This window comes from Rhinoraja longicauda, chromosome 6 (genome assembly GCF_053455715.1).
Source record: "Rhinoraja longicauda isolate Sanriku21f chromosome 6, sRhiLon1.1, whole genome shotgun sequence".
NCBI classification, from domain to species: Eukaryota; Metazoa; Chordata; class Chondrichthyes; order Rajiformes; family Arhynchobatidae; genus Rhinoraja; species Rhinoraja longicauda.
The window spans coordinates 28920056-28942077 of record NC_135958.1 but is presented as its reverse complement, the minus strand read 5'-3'; the positions used below and the strand labels follow the sequence as shown (position 1 = coordinate 28942077).

At 47.9% G+C, this 22022-nt stretch overlaps 1 protein-coding gene across 6 annotated transcripts in view; it reads right to left on the bottom strand.

Moving 5' to 3' along the window:
- Positions 1–22022, bottom strand: part of gse1b (Gse1 coiled-coil protein b) — a 514981-nt gene that overhangs the window by 80478 nt on the left and 412481 nt on the right. For 5 of the 6 annotated variants that reach the window (XM_078400739.1, XM_078400744.1, XM_078400742.1 and 2 more), the window contains one exon: positions 9971–10189. The exons of the other annotated variant lie outside the window; for it this stretch is intronic. In XM_078400739.1, the coding sequence (XP_078256865.1) occupies positions 9971–10189 (219 nt within the window). The remainder of the gene's footprint in view (positions 1–9970; positions 10190–22022) is intronic. 6 annotated transcript variants of the gene reach the window in all.

Here is a 22022-nt window from a genome sequence, read left to right as displayed (position 1 = left end):
CATCGGGGCTGGAATGAGTAAGGGAAAAAGATCCGTATCTGGAGATAGCAAGCTTTAACTTGGTGGAAGACATTGCGAACATAGATACAGGTCTTTTTCACTTACTCATCCCAGCACTGATGTTGCAGGTCTTAGTTTAGTTTAGTGTATGGATACAGCGTGGAAACAGGCCCTGTGGAAAAGTTTAAAGGAGAGGAACGTGTGTCTGAAACGTTAAATGTTAAACTTTAAACGTGGAAACGCACCGACTAACATCACCTGTACACTAGTTCTATGTTCATCCCAATCTCGCATCCTACACAAGGGACAATTTACAGAAGCCAATCAACCTACAAACCTGTCTGTCTTTGGAATGCGAGAGGAAACCGGAGCACCCGGTGAAGACCCAGACAGTTGCCGGGAGAATGTACAAACTCCATACAAACAGAATCTGTATGCAGGATCGAACCCGGGTCTCTGGTGCTGTAAGGCAGCAACTCTACCGCTGCACCACTGTGCTGCCCAGTGCTATCTATGTCCGTTTATGGGGAGAAGGCAGAAGAATGGGGTCGAGAGGGAAAAATAGATCAGCCATGATTGAACGGTGGAGCAGGCTCGATGGGCCGAATGGCCTAATACTGCTCCTATGTCTTATGGTCTGAAGGTTTCGTAAATAAGGGAAGTAGTTAGGAGGTAAAAAGGCCAAAGAACTGGTAGTTTGGGCCCTAATACCTGAAGATTTCCTTCCTATTCCTTCGAAGAAGTCAGTCTCCCTTAAATCTCTCCAACTATCAGTGACCCAGGCCAGGCCGGGAAACTGCTGGAGAACCCGACCCAAAGGGCCGGCAGTCCGCGGAACCGGGCGGGAGCCATTGGAGAGACGGACGTGAGGAGCAAGGGCCGGTAGGTGGGTGACCCACGGTTACGCATCCGGCATCCTTCAAGGTCGGCTGCAGGAGGTTCCCCCGAGACACAACGGTGACCGGGCAAGGAGAGGGACTGCCGATCCGGTCGAAGGCGACGGTGGAAGGTCCTGCGGGAGACTGGGGTTTATTAAGTCTGGAACTGCTGCAGTAGACTGAGCGCGCAGGCAGACCGCGCTTTGGAAATGGCGCCCAAACATGGCAGCGCCCTCACGTGTAACATACGCAAACATAATCTCACTGTGCAGTTGCACCATTGAACCATTGCGCATTGTACAATGCAGATCAGCAACTCTTCCCTTGGCAAGCAATTGTAACGTGGGCACTCACAGTGGAACTGGAACAGATGAACGGGGGAGTATTTTTCAGCTCACGGGTTATTGTTATCATGACTAGGCTGCTGTCTCTGGGAACTGTCCTTCACTTCCTAGACATCTCCACACAGTGGACAGAGGGCTCAAGCTGGGCTTTGATGCTCTCGAAATCTCACCTGTCAACTGAGAAGAGCCTGACTTCGCCAACTAAATCTTCGCATTATTCCATCCCACTTTGGCAAATGAGAAGGTGGTTAGTTATGACTTGTCATTCAATGTCTTTCCACCCCCCCCCCCCCCCCCCGGTCCCGGCCTGTAGCAGCTGCAACTGTGAGAACAATTACAGAGCCAGGCGGAAACTTTCAGGGGCAATTTAAGCCGTTACCTGCCTGTCAACAAAGTGACTGACGGGTTGGCAGGGATTTTTTTTTTCCTCTCGTGCCCAGACTGGCTTTAGTCGCCATTGGAATTAGGGAAGAGGAAGAATAGGCAGAGGTGGACGAGCAGCGTTTCACGAGGCACATCTCACCTCGGTCTGGCTGGGCCCAGGGAGTGGAACCTACTTTTTTTTTTAAATGATTGATCAGTGTCTCAACTACAGCTCCCCTCAAGAAGGGAATCTGGACCTCATGTGGCACACATTGTCAGGATCAGGGAAGACAATAAACTGCAAAGGGTGCAGAGAATAGTCACGAGGATGTTGTCAGGACTCGAGGGAGAGGTTGAGCAGGCTAGGACTTTATTCCTTGGAGCACAGGAGGATGAGGGCTGATGTAACGGAGATGTATAAAATCGTGAGGGGATAGGGTGAATGCACAATGTCTTTTACCCATGGTAGAGAAATCAAAAACAAGAGGACATATGTTTAAGGTTAGAGGGGCAAGATTTTAATATGAACATGAGGGGCAACGTTTTCAATCAGAGGAGGGCGGGTATATGGAACGAGCTGCCAGAGGAGGTACTTGGGGCATGCATTTAAAAAACACTTGGGACAGGTACATGGATAGGAAAGGTTTGAGGGATATGGGCCCATCATAGGCTAGTGTGTGGGACTAGTGTAGGAGGGGGCAAGGCCATCATTTATCTACCTGCACTTAATCCACATATGTCAATTTCTTGCATATCCATGTACTTATCCAAAAGTATTTTAATTGCCGATATTGTTTCTGCCTCAACCACCAACCCCCTGGCAGTGTATTTCCCACACTCATCACCCTCTGTGTAAGATAACCTGTTCCATACATCTCCTTTAAACCTTGCCCCTCTCATTTTAAAGCAGTGCCCTCTGGTATTTGATTTTCCATCCCGGGAAAAAGATTCCGACCATCTACCCTGTCTATGCCTCTCATAATATTTTGTACTTCTATCAGGTCTCCACGCCGCCTGTTTCACAGAGATAACATTTCAAGTCTGTCCAACCTCTCCCTGTAGCTAATAGCCCCTAATCCAGTCATCACTGAAATGGCAGAGGTTAAGGGGAGACGACTGAATTATATAAAATTATGAGGCATAGATAGGGGTAGACGGTCAGAACCTTTTCCCCAGAAAGGAAATGTTCAATACTAGAGGGCACAGCTATGTGAAAGGGGGGAGGTGTAATGGAAATGTGCAGGGCCAGAGAGTGGTGGGGGCCTGGAACGCATTGCCAGGGGTGGTGGTGGAGACAGTGGTGTTTAGGAGGCTTTTAGATAGGCACATGGAAGCGTAGGGAATCGAGGGTTATGGATCTTCTACAGGCAGATGAGATCAGTTTATCATGTTCGGCACAAACATTGTGGGCCAATGGGCCCACTCCTGTGCCGCACTGTTCTTATTTTAGTTTAGTTTAGAGATACAGTGCGGAAACAGGCCCTTGGGTGCAGCGTGTCCGGGCCGACCAGCCATCCCTGCACATTAACACTATCCCACACACACTAGGGACAATGTACATATACCAAGCCAATTAACCCGCATACCTGTCCGTCTTTGGAGTGTGGGAGGAAACCAAAGATCTCGGAGAAAACCCACGCGGTCACGGGGAGAACGTACAAACTCCGCACAGACTAGCGCCTGTAGTCGGGATCGAACCCGGGTCGCAGGCCGCTGTAAGCGCTGTAAGGCAGCAACTCCACCGCTGTGCCAACGTGCCGCTGTGCGTTCTATCAACCTGGTGAACCTCCTTTGCCCCCATTTCGAAAGCCAATCCGGCACGTAAGATTCTTGTTTGTTCGCCGTTCGCCTAAAATGTTTGTCGGCTTGTAACAGCAGCAGGGTACACACCCCGTGCCATGTGGAGCACGTTATCCGGCGTAGAGCAAGTCCAGCAGCCCCTCTCCCTGGGTGACCCACAGCTCAGTGCTGACTGCCAAACCTTTGTCATGGGCTGTGAATGTTGGCAAGTGTTACTGCACATCTTCTCGACAGATGGCCCTTGACAGTGCGCAAAATAAATGCACCGGCTACCTGATATCTCTGTGCATTCCACAGACACGTAGCAGCACAATCTGCAATTCAAAGGAGCCAAGAAACCACCACTGCCTCAACGCTGTTTAAATATTTCGAGCCACGCACAGATGAAAACAAAATGGACGACATCTGCGTAGCTCCTCCAGTCACTAGAATCGCCCAAGAGTTTGCCGATGTTCTCCAAGATGATAGCACCACTGTTAGCTCTCTCTTTAGGGGCTAGGCAGAAGAGATGTAGCTTATGTGTAAGAAGAAACTGCAGGTACTGGTTTACTCCGAAGATAAGACACAAAATGCTTGAGTAACTCTGTGGGTCAGGCAGCTTCTCTGGAGAAAAGGAATAGATGACATTTCAGGCAAGACTTCATCAGACTGGTTCTGCTGAAGTGTCTCTGTCTTTCATCAGACTTTTCATCAGATTGGGCTAACTCGAAATGCCACCTATTTCTTTTCTCCAGAGATGCTGCCTGACCTGCTGAATTACTCCAGCATTTTGCGTCTATCTTAGAGACATAGCTTAGTTTTAGTTTTGTTTCTTGTCACATGTACTGAGTTAGAGCGAAAAGCTTATTTTGCTGCATGCTATCCAGACAGCGGAAAGACTATATATGGTTACAATCAAGCCGTCCACATGGTACAGGTACAGGGTAAAGAGAATATCGTTTAGTTTAACATTTAACTTTTATGCCTTTGGGGTGGCGCAGTGGTGCAGCGGTAGAGTTGCTGCCTTACAGTGCCAGAGATCCAGGTTCGATCCTGACTACAGGTGCTGTCTGTACGGAGTTTGTATGTTCTCCCCGTGAGTACAGGTTTGTAGGTTAATTGGCTTCGATAAAAATTATAAATTGTCCCGAGTGTGCAGGATAGTGCTAGTGTAAGGGGATTGCTGGTCGGCCGATGGGCCGAAGGGCCTGTTTCTGTGCTGTATCTCTAGTGCAAGATAAAGACAAGTAAAATCTGATTAAAGATAGTTCGAGTGTCTCCAATGAGGTAGATGGTAGTTCAGGATCATCTCTAGTTGGGAATAGGGTGGTTCACCTGATAATAGTTGGGATGAAACTGTCCCTTCTGTCACCTTCTACCCTGCACTAACCCCTTGCTGGACATTTCACAGGAGTGGAGCAGGCTCAGAAGAGGAGAGGATGGTAGTTGTGAGGTGGAGAGGGGTTGGTTAACTGATCACAACGAACAATGGATATTGAGATTCTCATATAAAGCCAGTACATCCTGGGGTAGTAGGTACATAGTAATCTAGCATCAACTGGAATTCATTTCAGTAGAATGTGAGAAGAATTTAAAAGATATATACTAGACCAAGTGGACTCGTTGGGCCCAAACCTCTCCTGCATTGGTGCAACACCCTCTCCTCCCCCCCTCCCCTCTCCCAATACATGGAAAGCTCAGGTTGAGAGGGATTATGGGCTAAACGTAGGCAGGTGGAACTAGTATATATGGGACATGTTGGTCGGTGTTGGACCAAAGGGTTTCTACGCTGTAAGATCTCTGGCTCTATATTCATTTGTGGAATGAGGGTGTTGTTGGAAAGACCAGTATTTATTGTCCATCGCCAACTGCCTCTGAACTGAGAGATTTGCTGATCTCTTGCAGAAGGCCGTTTGGAGTCAACAAGATTGCAGTGGTCTGGACCTGCACAAAGACCAGGCCAGGTAAAGGCAGCCTTGTCCCTTCCACAATAAGCGTTAGTGAACCAGATGGGGTTTTATGATGATTCAGTAGCTGCACCATTACGGTTGCTTGTTTTTTAATTCCAGAATAATGTAATTAAATTCTCCAGCTGCTGTGGTGGGATTAGAGTGCATATTTCAGGATCATTAATCCAGGGCGGGTGGTTGCTTGTCATTAACACGGCCATCATGACACTGCACCTCTACAGTCTACTATGTTAACAGACCATAGCCTATCATAAGATTCACAGAGTGATACAGTGTGGAAACAGGCCCTTCAGCCCAACTTGCCCACACTGGCCAACATGTCCCAGCTACACTAGTCCCACCTGCCGGCGCTTGGTCCATATCCCTCCAAACTTAGCCTATCCATGTATCTGTCTAACTGTTTCGTAAACATTGGGATAGTCCCAGCCTCAACTACCTCCTCGGGCAGTTGTTCCATACACCTACCACACTTTGTGTATCAGCCTCACTATCCCCTGCCCAGTGGTCAGTTAATGTTGTGTACCACTCTCAGTTTGTGAAGATGGTGAGGTCAGGTTGTATCTTCACTGCCACATCCAACACTACTTGCCACCAAGGCTCAGAGGGAGAACAGAGACTTGCATTCTTATCGCATTGTTTGATAGCTTCAGAATGTCTCACAGCGTCTTGTGAGAATGAAATACCTCATGTTGAGGTGTTGGAAAGAGCAGTGTGGCAAGTTTCCCGGCTTGGTAGCATGATAACAAACTGTTTAAGTGCTCTTCCCCAAAATAAGGCTTTGAAATCCACTAAGTCCACGTGGACAGACACAAAATGCTGGAGTAACTCAGCGGATCAGGCAGCATCTCTGGAGAGAAGGAATCGGTGACGTAACGAGTCGAGAGCCTTCTTCAGACTGAGAGTCGGGGGAGAGGGAAACTAGAGGTATGAAAAGGATCGGAACAAAGCAGAGCCAAGGGAAGGTGGAGCCCACAATAGTCCATTGTTGGCTGTGGAAGAGGTGATAACCAAGGGATGTATGGATGAACTACAGTGAACCAAGCAGGACGACTAGGGCGGGGAGGGACGGAGAGAGGGGGAGTACAAGGGTGACTTGGAATTAGAGATATCAAATGTCATACCACTTGGTTGTAAGTTGCCCAAGCAAAGTGTGAGGTGCTGTTCCTGTAGAGACAGGAGTTGGGTCTAACATCTCATGTGAAAGATGGTACCTCTGACAGTGTGGTTATCACCACCCCTCAACCCCTCCCCCAATCTCCTCCCCCCTTCCCTCCCAACAGAGTTATCCTACAGTTCTGTGCTAAAGTCCCAGCTGCTCGATGTTGGGATAAGTGTGCAATCCACCATTCGATTCCCCGCAAAGGTGAACAATGTTGCCAGGTGAACAATGTTACTCAGAGTAGGCGAATCAAGAACCAGAGGACATGGGCTTGAGGTGAGAGGGGAAAGATATGGGGAACTTTTTTATCTTTCAATGTTTAGCTTGCACCAAATGTTGTAGCCTTTATCCTTTATCTGTTCGCCGTGGACGGCTTGTTTATATTCATCGATTTATTCACAAAATGCTGGAGTAACTCAGCAGGTCAGGCAGCATCTAGGGAGAGAAGGAATGGGTGACGTTTCGGGTCGAGACCCTTCTTCAGACTGCAGAATTAATGTATGGTCTTTTCTTTGACTTGATAGCACGCAAACTAAAGCTTTTCACTGTACCTCAGCACACGTGACATTAAAAAACTAAATTAAACAAAAGGGCCAATTTTATCACACTGAGGGTATACGTAACGAGCTGCCAGAAGAGGTAGTTGAGGTAGGTACTATAACAACATTTAAAAGACATTTGGACAGGAAAGGTTTTGAGGGATAAACACAAAGTGCTGCAGTAACTCAGTGGGTTGGACAGCATCTCTAGAGAAAAAGAATAGGTGACGTTTCGAGTCGGAACCCTTTTTCAACCTGAAGTGCTGGAGTAGCTCAGCGGGTCAGGCAGCATCTCTGGGAAGGATAGGTGACATTTGGGGTCAGGGCACTTATTAAATCTGAAGCACTTTCTCCAGCAGTTTGAGTCTATCTTTGGTATGAATCAGCCTCGACAGTTCTTTGTTCCTACACTAAGGATCAGAGGGATATGGGCCAAGCGCGTGAAGGTGGGAACTAGCACAGATGGGGCATCTTGGTCGGCATGGGCAAGTTGGGCTGAAGGGCCTGGTTCCGTGCTGTATGACTCCATGTGAATTCCGTACCAATTCAGTTTGCAACTAGCGGAAACTGCCCTCCTGGAAGGATATGCGGAGATGGAGTGGGGGAAGAGCAGAAACTGGGGGGAGGGGGAAAAAAGAACTCGGGAGTTGAATAAAAATTAACAGTAAAAGAAAAAGGAGCGACTTTGACAGTTCTCAGGCAGCTGCCCTGTTCCCTGCATCTCATTCCTAACGTGCATTAGTATTGACTGTGATGCAATATTAAGCAGCATTATGCTGGTGCTGAGACATCACATGAGAAAGCCTAGGGACAGATGAAATATCAATGAAGCATATCAGAATGTAAACTATATTGAAAGGGGCAGGGTTTTTTTTAAATTCAAACAAGCTCTTAGGGTACAATAAATGATATGCCATTTGGATTACTTAGGATGAATTGAATTTCAAACAGTGCCCTGAAGATAGAAGTGTTTTGGAAGATGTTTCGCTAATAGAATTTAAATCTATCTATTGTAAATGAGACAAAACACACCCATGATTGCCAGGCAGCGGAGGGGCTTCTGTCAGTTGTTTGCTTGCGGGAGCGAAGGTACGGTATCTGGTGTACCTTGCAAGAAATGAGAGCCGTCTCGCATCGAAATGAGAGCCGATCAGCCATGATCGCATTGAATGGCGGTGCTGGCTCGAAGGGCTGAATGGCCTACTCCTGCACCTATTGTCTATTGTCTATTGTCTATTGTCTATTGTCTCTGAACTCCACCCGGTCCTGAGCTTCATGGTGCCTCGAGACCGTGCCCCGACTCCCCGAGAATCCCCGACTCAAGAGTTTTCAACAAAGACCTTTTCATTCTTCGTCCTTAACTCGTTTAGTTTAGTGATATAGCACGGAAACAGGCCCTTCGGCCCACCGAGTCCGCACCGGCCAGCGATCCCTGCACATCAACACTAGCCTACACACACTAGGGACAACTCTTCTTACACATACACCAAGCCAATAACCTACAAACTCCTCTTTGGAGTGTGGGAGGAAACCAAAGACCTCGGCGAAAACCCACGTAGGTCACGGGGAGAACGTACAAACTCCGTACAGACAGCGCCCGTAGTCGGGATCGATCCCACGACTCTGGCACCGCAAGCGCTGTCAGGCAGCAACCCTACCGCTGCGCCAACGTGGCCGCCATTCTCTCCCCCACCTGCCTGCAGCATGAAGCCAATGCTGCCAAGGCAGGCCGTTAATCTGGTGCCCTACAGGAACTACTGTCAATTAGAGATGTCGCCCTGGGGAGATCGCCACTTCTCTAAGTGTTGCAGGAATCTGTGCACTAGGTGGGCAATACCTGTTAAGCTGAGGGACATGGCAACCAAGCAAATACATCTAATAGGGTCATAAAGTTGTACAACACAAATCTCACACATGCTGATCAAGATGCCCATCTAAGCTCGTCCAAAGTACACGTGTTTGGCCCATATCCCTCTAAATCTCGATGGTACTTGTCTCAACTACCTCCTCTGGCAGCTAATTCCATACACCCACCACCCTCTGAATGAAAATGTTGCCCCTCACGTTGGTATTAAATCTTCCCCTCAGCTTAAACCCATGTCCTCTGGTTCTTGATTCCCCTAACCCGAGTAAAAGACTGTGCATTCACCCCATTTATGCCACTCATGATTTTATACACCTCTTTTAGATCACCACTCCTCCTCCTGCAATCCAAGGAATAAAGTCCCAGCCTGCTCACCCTCTCCCACAGCCCAGGCCTTGAATCCTGGCAGCATCCTCGTAAATCTCTGCACTCATTCCAGCTTGGGGAAGATCTGGATCACAAGCATCAAACTGATCCCACTAAATTAGGTTTTTCTCTAAACAACATGAATTCAGTGTTTATCGGTTTATCGGTACGTTGGGTTGTATGAACACCCTCACGTTTTCTTACGTTCTTGCTCACTCGCTCTCTTTCTCTCATTTTCTCTCATTTTCTCTCATTTTCTCTCATTTTCTCTCATTTTCTCTCATTTTCTCTCTCTCTCTCTCTCTCTCTCTCTCTCTCTCTCTCTCTCTCTCTCTCTCTCTCTCTCTCTCTCTCTCTCTCTCTCTCTCTCTCTCATTCGTCTCTCTCTCTCTCATTCCTCTCTCTCTCTCTCTCTCTCTCTCTCTCTCTCTCTCTCTCTCTCTCTCTCTCTCTCTCTCTCTCTCTCTCTCTCTCTCTCATTCTCACTCTCTCTCTTTCTCATTCTCTCTCTTGCTCTCTCTCTCCCCTGCTCACACTTGTTCATGCTCTCCCTCTCTCAAATTCTCACTCTCTCTCTCGTTCCCACTCTTTCTCATTCTCTCTCTTGCTCTCTTTCACTCCTGCTCACACTTGTTCACGATCTCGCTCCCTCTTTCTCTCTCACGCTCTCTCTCGTTCTCTCAAGCGCTCTTTCTCTCGTTCACTCACCTCTGGGCTCTTCTGCTTGTTTGGCGAGTTTACGGAGCGCGGCTGCAAAGCTGGCAGAGTGTGCTGATGGTACCGGCAAGGTGCTGTTAGCTGCCGGGCTGCCATTGGGCACTATGGAGCCATTGAGGGAGGAAGGGTTGAGGGGGCTTACAGTGGCTGTCGTCCGAGTCGCAGTCGAAATCATTCCTAGTGAAGGTGACTTTGGCTCATGGCTCATGCCTAGAGGTGAGGGGAATACAAGGGTAAAAAAAGGAGAGAAGGTTTAGGTTTTAATTAAATACTAAATCCCCCTTCCTCAACTATCTGAAGCGCAGTGGCATCAAGTATTTGCCAGGCTGTAATGAGCTGTCTTCATGGCATTGCACTGCTTTTCCACTTCCCAACCAAACCTCCAAGGTATGAGGAAGCAATATTTAAATTCTGCAATAATCCAGCAAAACATACACACATGTGGTGCGCACACACATATACACGCGTGTGCACACACATATACACGCGTGTGCACGCACACATCGCGCACACACACACACTCATGCACACGTATCATTTCTTATTGTTGAGTAAAACACAAAGTTTAGAGTTTAGAGATACAGCAAGGAAAACAGCTCCTTCATCCTGACAACCCCATGCCGACTATCTATCACACACTCACACTAGGTTTATGTTATCCACTTTCTTCTCCACTCCTTGTACACTAGGTGCAATTTACAGAGGCCATTTAACCTACAGACCTGCATGTCTTTGAGATGTGGGAGGAAACTGGAACACCCGGAGGAAACCCACGCGGTCACGGGGAGAACGTGCAAACTGCACCCAGACAGCACCTGAGGTCAGGATGGAACCTGGGTCCCTGGCGCTGTGAGGTAGCAGCTCTACCCAACTGTGATCACTATTCAATGGAATATAGCTTCTCAATGCCATCCCAAATGCTTCTGAGTGATCGCAGACCAGCGATTGGAGGAGATATCACACTTTATCAATGAGGCTTCAAGAACATCCTTGAATTATTTTATCCGTCCACCCGAGGAGCTCACAGTTCAGGAGACTGGTCCGGGGTACTGGAACTGCAGAGTCAGCATGGACTGAGTGGTGTGGGGTACTGGAACTGCACAGTCAGCACGGACTGAGTGTTACTAGGGCTGGGGATGTTGGTTTGGGAAAGACACTCATGTTGGTTTGCTTTCCTGCCATTTATTTGGTGGATAGTGTAGACAGCATTGGAAGAGCTTGGAAGAGGTGCCTGCTGTAAGTAGTCCACTTCTCAGAAGTACCCGAGGACACGGTGACGCAGCAGAGGAGCTTCTGCCTTACAGCGCCAGAGACCTTGGTACGATCCCGACCACGGGTGCTGTCTGTACGCAGTTTGTACGTGCTCCCCGTGACCCCGTGGGTTTTCTTCAGGGGCTTCAGTTTCCTCCCACATTCCAAAGATGTACAAGTCTGTAGTTTAATAGGCTTTAGTAAACATTGTAAATAGTCCCTAGTGTGTCGGACAGCGCCAGTGTACGGGGTGATCGCTGGTCGGCGTGAAGTCGATGGGCCGAAAGGCCTGTGTCCGCGCTGTATCTCTAAACTAAACTGTTAGACAAGACCTCATACGTAAAGATGCTTAAAGCACACAGGCTTGCCTTTGTAAATATACCTATGTGTGGACTCAAACACACAGGCATGCATGTGCAAATGCACATGTGTGGACAAACACACAAGCATGCATGTGTAAATGCACATGTGCGGACAAACACACACACACACACACGTGTAAATGCACATAAATATACATAAACACACACGCACACACGCAAGCCCGCCCGCAGAGACGTAGGTATACACATCCCCGGCACACACAGCCTCTAATGCACACACGTACATGAATAACACGCAACACACGCATGGGGCTCGCAGGCTACGGTTACATCTTGTAACAGATAGCTTCCATTGGCATTTCGTCAGGCCGCAGCAGGCAGCCCCTTGAGCAGGTTTTACAAGAACATCAATTCTGATATCTGACCCTCAACGTCCTCTCACTAAAAAGACAACACATCAAACATGACACTAATTACACTTTGCCATGAACCCAGGACAGCAAAGAGTCGGCACCATTTGAGAAATAGCTGTCTATGGAAGATGGGGTCGAAGGGAGCCATTGCTCTCTGTCCATCTTGTGAAGGATATGTTGCAGGCAGTATGGTTTAAAGGTGAAGTGCAGCAGTGGAAGGCACAGACTGGCATCAACCTGCTTCAGCTCCTTGTCCCATCTGCACCAGCATTAACCTACCTCTGTAAATACTGGGCCGATGGGAGCTCTTGCGTCTGCCTTGCAATTTTACAGCCATAGAGTCACACAGCCTGCCATTCAGCCCATCACATCCATGCCGGCCCGTGACACTCATCCGCATTATGGCAAAACAAAGAACTGGAGATGCTGGAGATATAGGACGTGGGTCGGCATGGGGAAGATGGGCTGAAGGGCCTGGTTTCACACTGTGTGACACTATGTCACTATGACAATGACACAAAGTGTTGGGGTAACTCAGCAAATCAGGCAGCATCTCTGGAGAACGTGAATAGATGACGTTTTGGGTCGGGACCTTTCTTCAGTCTGAAGAAGGGGTCTCAACCTAAAAAAGTTGCCGATCCATGTTCTCCAGAGATGCTGCCTGACCTGTCGAGTGACTCCAGCACTTTGTGTCCTTTTATCCATCCATATTAACCCATCTTCCAGCACTTGTCTGTAGCCTTCTATGCCAAGAGATTTTGTGTTTCATTAGACATTTCTTAACTAAGGTCTGCCAATCCCAAGCAATGCATTTCCAGGTACTCTTGCTTCTACCACTCTCTCAAACGATGCATTCCAGGTTCTCACCACTCCCTGGGTGAATGAGGCACCTCTCAGTCAGATCCCCGAATCTTTAATGCCGTGTCACTGAGTACAAAACACAACTTGAGGAGATGCTGTGTGAGTGGCATGCAAGCCTTGGATTGGAATGCTGTACTGCTGGATGAGACTATCGAACACGGGCTGCAAGCCGACCCACCACGGTGTGGGAACTAGTTATACCCGGTGACAGAGCCACGCCACACTGTAAGGCCCAGGCATGGCAGAGCAGCCCAGGCATGGCAGAGCAGCCCAGGCATGGCAGAGCAGCAGCAGATTTCCACATGCTATCGCACTTTCTCATCCGCTCCCTACACACTTGGGGCAATTTATAGAGGCCAATCAATCTACAAACCCGCCCGTCTTTGGCCATGGGAGGAATCCAGAGCACGCGGAGGAAAGCCAGGTGGTCACGTGGAGAATGAACAAACTCCACATAGACAGTGCCCAAGGTCAGGATTGAACCTGCATCTCTGGTGCTGTTCTACCAGCTGTGGCAGCGGTTCTACCAGCTGTGCCACTGGTTGGTGGAGATGGCTCTAATGACACCAACTACTGCTTGGTGGAGGTGGAGTCGATGACACAACAGTACGGTGGCTCGGCGGTACAGTTGCTGCCTTACAGCGCCGGAGATCTGGGTTCAATCCCGACTAAGGGGAAATTGTCCCTGGTGAGCAGGATAGTGTTAGTGTACGGGCGATCGCAGGTCGGCATGGCCTAGGTGGAGCAAAGGCCCTGTTTCTGTGCTGCATCTCCAAAGTCTAAAGTCTAAAGACATTGAGACACAATTAGCTGGTAGAGATGGCCTGAAGGACAACAATGTACTCTCAGCAATTGGAGACGGATTCAGAGTTGTGCACTGTTTGCTGGGGGTGATGGGTTTAACAACAACATGGTGGATAAGGGAATGCAGCATTTACAGATGTCACCCTTTAACCCTCCATTAACCCCCTCCTCCCGCCCCCCCAAGGAAAAATGCTCCATTTTACCAAATATAAACACAATGGTGGCAAGGATTTACCAGGCACAAGAATATCAGCTTCCACTCATACTCCCAACCCAATGTGCCCTTGCTCCTGTGACAACATAAGCCAGTGACGAAAGATGCATCTTCAGCCCCCTCTGATACCAGTGCTCACACCAGTGCAGGAGGCTGGGTGGAATCCAGTCCTCAGAATGGCACTGAACACAACACTAACACAACTGTCCCGGTATAATTACGAAGCTTTATTTCCCTCAGACAGCAAGCGTTGGCACCGCTTTATCGTGAAGCAGTGGCTCAGGCGTGCAGAGGGAAACATTACTCACTTTTAATGGGCCTCCACCATATCCTCGCATCAACTAAATAGCTTCTTCGTCTGCAGCACCAATTTATAGTGGCGGTGACTGGGAACACATTACTCTGTGTGACTGACGAGATGTGCTTGCACGCTCGCTCGCTCTGTGTGGGGAGTGGGGGCTTGGTGTCCAACAGTTGGGGTCGAGGGGAGAATCGGACCGCGCCTTTGAAGCCTGCCTGGACCAGAGACCTCCCTTGGACCTTGGGGGGAAGGGGATGGTGGCATGGGCAGAATGGAATACTGAATCCCTCCCTCCCTCCCTCCCTCCGCCCGCTCCCTCGCGACGCTCTCCTCTCTCCGTGCCCGTCGCTGGCCGTCCCCACTTTATTCCACCAGCGCTCCACATCCACATTAATGCCACAAAAGCCATCGCTAATCACAGATCTGCTGCTTCCTGCCGCGTCCTAATTACAAAACCCCAGTCCCCCATCAGACTTCTGACTTCAAGCCCCATTCTGCCATCTCCGCGCACTGTAATTACAAACTAATAGTTTGGATGATTTTTTTTTTTAAATTTTTTTTTGCTCGATCCACACAGAGCCCCTCCTGGATAATTGTACCCTGGAGTGCCAGGCTGCCAGGTCTCCTATTTAATCACAGGCACACATTTGTGTCCTGCACTTCATAATAATCGCTCTTAACAATTTTCATTACAATTGGAAAAATGTTGAACAAATAAACAGTATTATTTAGCTGCCTCCTTCGCCTCAGACAACTTTCCATCACCCGGGGGCTGTGGCTCTGCATATTAACAGTCACGGACCACTATATATAAGCCTTGCACATGATTGCTTGTGACATTCAGCTGATCTCTTTACAAGCCAGGCCAATTTTAAGGTCGATTATTAAAAAAACTATTGGGTTTACAGAGGTTGCTTTTCTCCCTTTTTTGTCCTGATTATATTTTTGTAAAGAGCCTTATTTTTCTCCTTTGACTCCGCTGAGAAATCACCAGCTGACCTATAACCACATCAATTCTTCTCCTTGACTTTCCACACATCCTCCTGATCGAAAGCTTTTGAATCTGCTCCATTTCCTTCCTGTCTTCACACGCCTTGGGCCCAGCAATCTCCCACTCCCTCTCAACTTCACCCTCATGAATTAACCCCCCCCCCCCCCCCCGCCTCCACCCACTTTCCAGGTTTGGGCAGCACAGTAGTGCAGCTGGTAAAGCCGGAGCCTCACAGAGCCAGAGTCCCGGGTTCAATCCCGACTTCGGGCGCTGGCTGTGTGTGGAGTTTGCAGGTTCTTCCTGTGACCATGGGTTTCCTCCGGGTGCTCCGGTTTCCTCCCACATCCCAAAGACATGCGAGTTTGTAGGTTCATTGGCTTCTGCAATTTGCCCCTAGTGTGTAGGGAGTGGGTGAGAACATGGGATAACATAGAACTAGTGTGAAAAGGTGATCGACGGCCGGCACGGACTGTTTCCATGTTGTATTTCTAAACTGAAACTAAAGTAGTGTGGAGGTTCTACTCGGTGGAAAGGGTTCGTCTGGCTTGGTGATGGTTCAGCCACATCTCCACATGCTTGGTCTACTTTCCCCGATTCCTCTTCCAGAACCTACCCCAGCAGTTGTAGGGCAGCACAGTGGCCGAGCACATTTGCTGCCTCACAGCGCCAGAAACCCGAGTTCGACCCTGTCCACGGGCGCTGTCTGTATGAAGTTTGTACGTTCTCCCTGTGACCATATGGGTTTTCTCCAGGTGCTCCGGTTTCCTCCCACACTAAAAAGGCATACCGGTTTAAATGGTTAATTAGCTTCAGTAAAAATTGTAAATTGTTCCGAGTGTGTAGGATGGTGCTGGTGTACGGGGTGGTTGCTGGTCGGTGCGGACTCGGTGGGCCGAAGGGCTTGTTTCCGCGCTGTATGTCTAAAGTCCAGTCCTGAATAGAGCTCAGTATGTCCTCTCTCTCTCTCTCTCTCCGCTCTGTACGATATTGCTCTCCATTTCTCTGGGACGGTTCATATTCCCTCAGTATAACTACCGTGTTGCTTATGTACCACTCTGCAAATTCCCTGCAAATATACTCCACATTATCCTTCCCACTAGTTGACTGTCAATAGAATGGTCCCAGTGGTGTAATAACGTCTATTGATGAACTCCCTGCAGATAGATTCTGTCCTCATGACTCCAGTACTGTGTTAGTCACCTTAATTAACACCAGTCCTCCTCCTTTCTTACCTTCCTTATCTTTCCTGAACACCTTGAATCTCAGAATATTTAGATCCCATCCCAGCCTTTTTTAACCATATCTGTGGTTGCTACGATATTGTATTCCCACCTGTGTAGGAAGGAACTGCAGGTGCTGCTTTATACTGAAGACAGACACAAAGTGCTGGAGTAACTCAGCGGGTTAGGCAGCATCCCTGGAGATGTTTTGGGTGGAGACCCTTGTTCATACTCAAGAAGGGTTCCAACCTGTAGCGTCAGCTATCCTACATTACCCTTGGATGCTACTGTCTTAGCTCTGCAGCTTCCAGCAGTTTCCACTGTGCAGAGCTCACTTTTAAACTAAAATGACAGCCATTGAATCACTGAATCACTTTCTATGTTGGGAACATTGGCCGTTAATTTGCTCTCACCAGCTTGAACGAGAAAATGACCAGAGAACGTGTTCTTTATCCAAGTAACGTTGAATGAAGGTTAAGTATTGGACTGGATGCTGGGTAGAACTCCTCTGAACTTCCTAATAAAACCAAGTGACATTCTGCACGAACCCCGGCGTGCAGACAGGACTTTACTTTATCATCTCATCTGAACGTTAAGTCCTTCAGTACTGCACGGAAACTCCTACCAAGAGTTTATTGTTCAAGCTCCTGTAGTGGAATTTTAACTGTGACCTTCTGAATCAGAGGCAAGTTCTCTACTGACTGAACCATCACTTATTGGAGGCCAATAAAATCCAAAGCCATCTAATTTAATTTGGGTGGTGTAGTGGTAGAGTTGCTGCCATACATATCGCCAGAGACCTGGGTTCAGTCCTGATTGTGGATGCTGTCTGTGTGAAGTTGGTTCGTTCTCCTTGTGACCGGGTGGGTTTTTCTCCGGTTTCCTCCCACACTCCACAGACGTGCAGGCTTGCAGGTTAATTGGCTTCTGTAAATGGTCTCTAGTTTGTAGGATAGAACTGGTGAACTGGTGATCGCTATTCGGCGTGGAATCGGTGGGCTGAGGAGCCTGTTACTGCACTGAACCTCTAAACTAAACCAATTACCAGTTAGACTCTATGAGGGGTATTTTGGGAACCAGAAAGACAGACATAAGGAGCTGAGTGGCCTTCTTTTTTTGCTTTGGTTCTTACAGCTTTTGAAATGTCGTTCTATTTGATATCATTCCTCATCTTCAAATAAACCAACACAAGCAAACACTTTCCTACAAACACCTAATGAGTATGCCTTCATTCACATAAAAGAGTGTTGCTGCTAAAAACGTCTTTCACAGCTTATTGATACATGTAACAATAATAAACCAGTGCCAATACTAAGGAGTTTGTACGTTCTCCCCATGACCTGCGTGGGTTTTCTCCGAGATCTTCGGTTTCCTCCTACACTCCAAAGACGTACAAGTATGTAGGTTAATTGGCTGGGTAAAATGTAAAAATTGTCCCTAGTGGGTGTAGGATAGTGTTAATGTACGGGGATCGCTGGGCGGCACGGACTTGGAGGGCCGAAAAGGCCTGTTTCCGGCTGTATATATATGATATGATATGATAATAGTCAGTGATCAATGCTCCTGTCCTTAAAAGAAGTGCAGATAGACACGAGAAGCTGGAATAACTCAGCGGGTCAGACAGCATCTCTGGAGAAAAGGAATAGGTGACGTTTCGGGTCGAGACTCTTCTTCAGACCCACTTAAGTAAAGTGTGTTATCCCACTGTCAGCTTCAAGGATGCATTCCTTTCAAAATCCATCAACCATTCTAACATATTACGAAAGGTTTGAAGCGTTAATGGAGGGACCCTAGGATACCCTTGCACTGCCAGCTGTGGGACCATTGTATGATCTCACATATCCCAATGCCAGGAGAATGCAATCATTCACATAAATGAGTCGATCTGATGCTAAAAGGTTTCTTTTTTATGACAATAACGTGTTCAGCCTTCCTCGGCAACATGCATACAGTAATTGCAAGAGCTGCAGAGAGGTGCTGGTGTGTTCAAACAAGTAAAGCATTATGAACAGTGAGTGCACTGGATGGCCGGAGGTGTGTTGAGTGCTCCATTATAACACTGCCATGTCTCCTCAGCTGGAGCTGGAGCTGAACCTGCTGCACTGACTTCACCAGTAAATCATCAGCTTGTAGTAACGCAAGGATGAAGTAGAAAGAAATCCACGTCCTGAGATGTCATGGGAGGAACTTTGTAGTTGTGACAGCCCGGCACTTGTTTTCATCTGTAATGCAACCCACCCACCCAAAATATCTCGCAGCTCCATGGTCTGTACGGCACACACGCCAGATTGCAGGCTGGCTTATGGTTGGTTTTACTCCACTGCTGTTGAAACCCCTTTCCACTGGTCAAAGCTGTCGGGTTTGAGGAAATCTTACTTCCCTTACGGAAGCATATGGGTCCATGCTGGTAAGGTGGTTCTTTTTCAATTGCTTCCTGTCTCTTTGCCAGCTGTCCAATGACTTTGACGCTCTCGCTACCTTGCCCCGCTGTGCATTGCTTCATTCGTGAATCAAAGCACCATGTTCCACCATGAAGCACATCAGATTGCAGCCAGACCATCCGGGGATGCCTAAGAACATGCATTGGCCAGTGTTTCTTTGTATCTGTGCGGGTGGCATTCTGCTGGAACCAGCAGGCACACACCTACCCATGTAGATCCTCTGCTGCCCAATGTACTTTGCTCCCTTAAAAAACACAACTCTCCGAGAGTGGTCCTGACCTACCTTCTACCTCTTTGGTGACCCTCTGACCATCTTTAATTGGACTTTACTGGAGTTTATCTTGCACTAAACGCCATTCCTTTTATCCTGTAGCTGTACACTGTGGACAGCTTGATTGGAATCATGTATAGTCTTTCCACTGACTGGATACCATGCAACTAAAAAGCTTTACACTGTACCTCGTCAGTACATGTGACAATAACAACTAAACTTTGGCGTTCTAACCTTTTATCTTGTTATGTGGCTCAGGATATTTTACTTTGTTAAAGGTGCTGGGAAACACTCCTGAATCCCACCCACTTGTGGTCTTGTTCCTGGATAATGGAAGATGGGAGGTTATAAAGGGAGGCTGGATCAGTTGGATGGGTTGTGAGTTCAACTCTTGAAAAGCCATTTGAACACAATCTATTTATGGTTCACATCATTAATTTTTCATGTATTCCAATCATGCGCGAGAGAGAAATAAGCTAAGATTCAGGTGATGTATTGAGTTTCACACAGAGGCACAAGGTTGTACCAAAGTCTAGACTATCAAGAAACAAAGAGGTGGCACAATAACACAATGGTAGAGTTGCTGGCTTACTGTGCCAGAGACCTGGCTTCAATCCTAACTACGGGCACTGTCTGTACAGAGATTGTACGTTCTCACCGTGACCATGTGGGTTTTCCCCAGGTACTCCGGTTTCCTCCCACACTCCAAAGACGTAGGTTAAATGGCTTCGGTAAAGATTGTAAATTGTCCCTAGTGTGTAGTATGTGCTAGTGTAATGGGGATCGCTGGTCGGCGCGGACTCAGTGGGCCAAAGGGCCTGTTTCAATGTTCATACTGTTGGGTTGCAGGCTACACGAGCGGAATATGAGCTGCTGTTCCTCCAGTTTGAGTGTGAACACTGATTTCTCTTCTCGCGCCCTTTTCTCTTTTTTTCAAAAAGGTTTCTCCGAAGGAATCTCTGTGCTTTCTTCTGATCATTATAAACCAGCATCTTGCAGGATTTGGGTGCTAGTGTACGGGGTGATCGTGGACTCGATGGGCCGAATGGCCTGTTTCCACGCTGTATCTCCAAAGTCTAAAGAACGTCGGCGAGGACCCGGTGGGCCGAAGGGCCTTGATTCCATGCTTTATCTCTAAACTAAACTAAATTAATAATAACCACAATTGTCTGTTTCTGTGATTTTGGCTTGGTGTCTGGACTAACTATGTCAATCAGTAGGGTTGTGACAATGACCCAGTTTCTTCGTGCCCCTGTCCACAAGGTTCTGTTGTGAGGACAAGCATGCGAGGGGCCGTGATGAGAGAACTGGGAGCATGGGGGTAAGAAGGAAGGTGTGGTTGCACACCATCTGCTTGCTCGAAGTAACAGCAATGTGAGATGATCAGGAAGTGGATGTTGCCAGGACATGTGGGGCTGAGCTGCAGGGAGAGGATTTGCAGGCTAGGATTTTATTCCTTACAGCACAGGAGGCTGTGGGATGATCTTACAAAGGTGTACAAAATCATGCGGAGAATTTAAAAGGGGAATGCACAGAGTCTTTAACCCAGGGTAGGCAAATCAAAACCAGAGGACATAGTTTAAGGTGAGATGGGCAAGATTTAATATGATTCTGAGGGGCAACCTTTTCACTCAGACAGTGGTGGGCATATGGCATGAGCTACCAGAGGTGGCCATTGAGGCAGGAACCATAACGGCATTTCAGGATACTTGGATAGGTACATGGATAGGAAAGGCTTGGGCCAAATGTGGAAAATGTACCTATCTTAGATGGAGCATCTTGGTTAGCATGTTCGAGTTGGGCCGAAGAGCCTGTTTCCGTGGTGTATGACTCTACGACTGTGACATGTATGTGGAAAACCGCGCAATGACGTGCCAACCCAAAGCTGCAAACCCACAGAACAAGGGGGGTGGGTGGCAAAGGAGGTGGCAGATAGACTAAACCTCGACTGGACCTGCCACCCACAACAGCCTCACACACAGGCACGAAGCTCAACGAGTTCTTCAAAGACATTCTCCTTCATTCATCAGCCAGGCATCTAATGGGACAGTGAGATGCCTTTGTTCCCTGGGGGGGCCTAAATCAGCTCATTTATTGCCGTACACAAGAGGGAGAAACCAAACAGCCCTAATCAGGTTATTGTTACGAAACAAAGATCTAATCCCACAACAAGGTACATGATGACACATGAGCAAATTGTTAACAGCAGTAAGTAGCCAGGTTCAAAAGACTGCATGTGTAGGAAGGAAATGCAGATGGTGGTTTAAACTGAAGGTAGACACAAAAAGCTGAAGTAACTAGGCGGGACAGGCAGCATCTCTGGAGAGAAGGAATGGGTGGCGTTTCGGGTCGAGACCCTTCTTCAGGGAAACGAGAGATATAGACAATGTGGAGAGATAAAGAACAATGAATGAAAGATACGCTAAAAAGTAACGATGATAAAGGAAACAGGCCATTGTTAGCTGTTTGTTGGGTAGAAAGCACCAACTGCCATGAAACAAGACAAAATACCGGTCCCTACATCATCATCGCGGCATGGTGGCGCAGCGGTAGAGTTGCTGCCTTACAGCGAATGCAGCGCCGGGACTCAGGTTCGATCCTGACTACAGGCGCCGTCTGTACAGAGTTTGTACGTTCTCCCCGTGACCTGCGTGGGTTTTCTCCGAGATCTTCGATTTCCTCCCACACTCCAAAGACGTACAGGTATGTAGGTTAATTGACTGGGTAAAAAATGTTTTAAAAAAATTGTCCCTAGTGTGTGTAGGATAGTGTTAATGTGCGGGGATCATGTTTCCTGCCTCTAGCATGTCCAATCCCTTAATAATCTTATATGTTTCAATAAGATCCCCTATCGTCCTTCTAAATTCCAGCGTATACAAGCTTAGTACGCTTTCAACATACGACAGTCCTGCCAATCCGGGAATTAACCTAGTGAACCTACGCTGCACTCCCT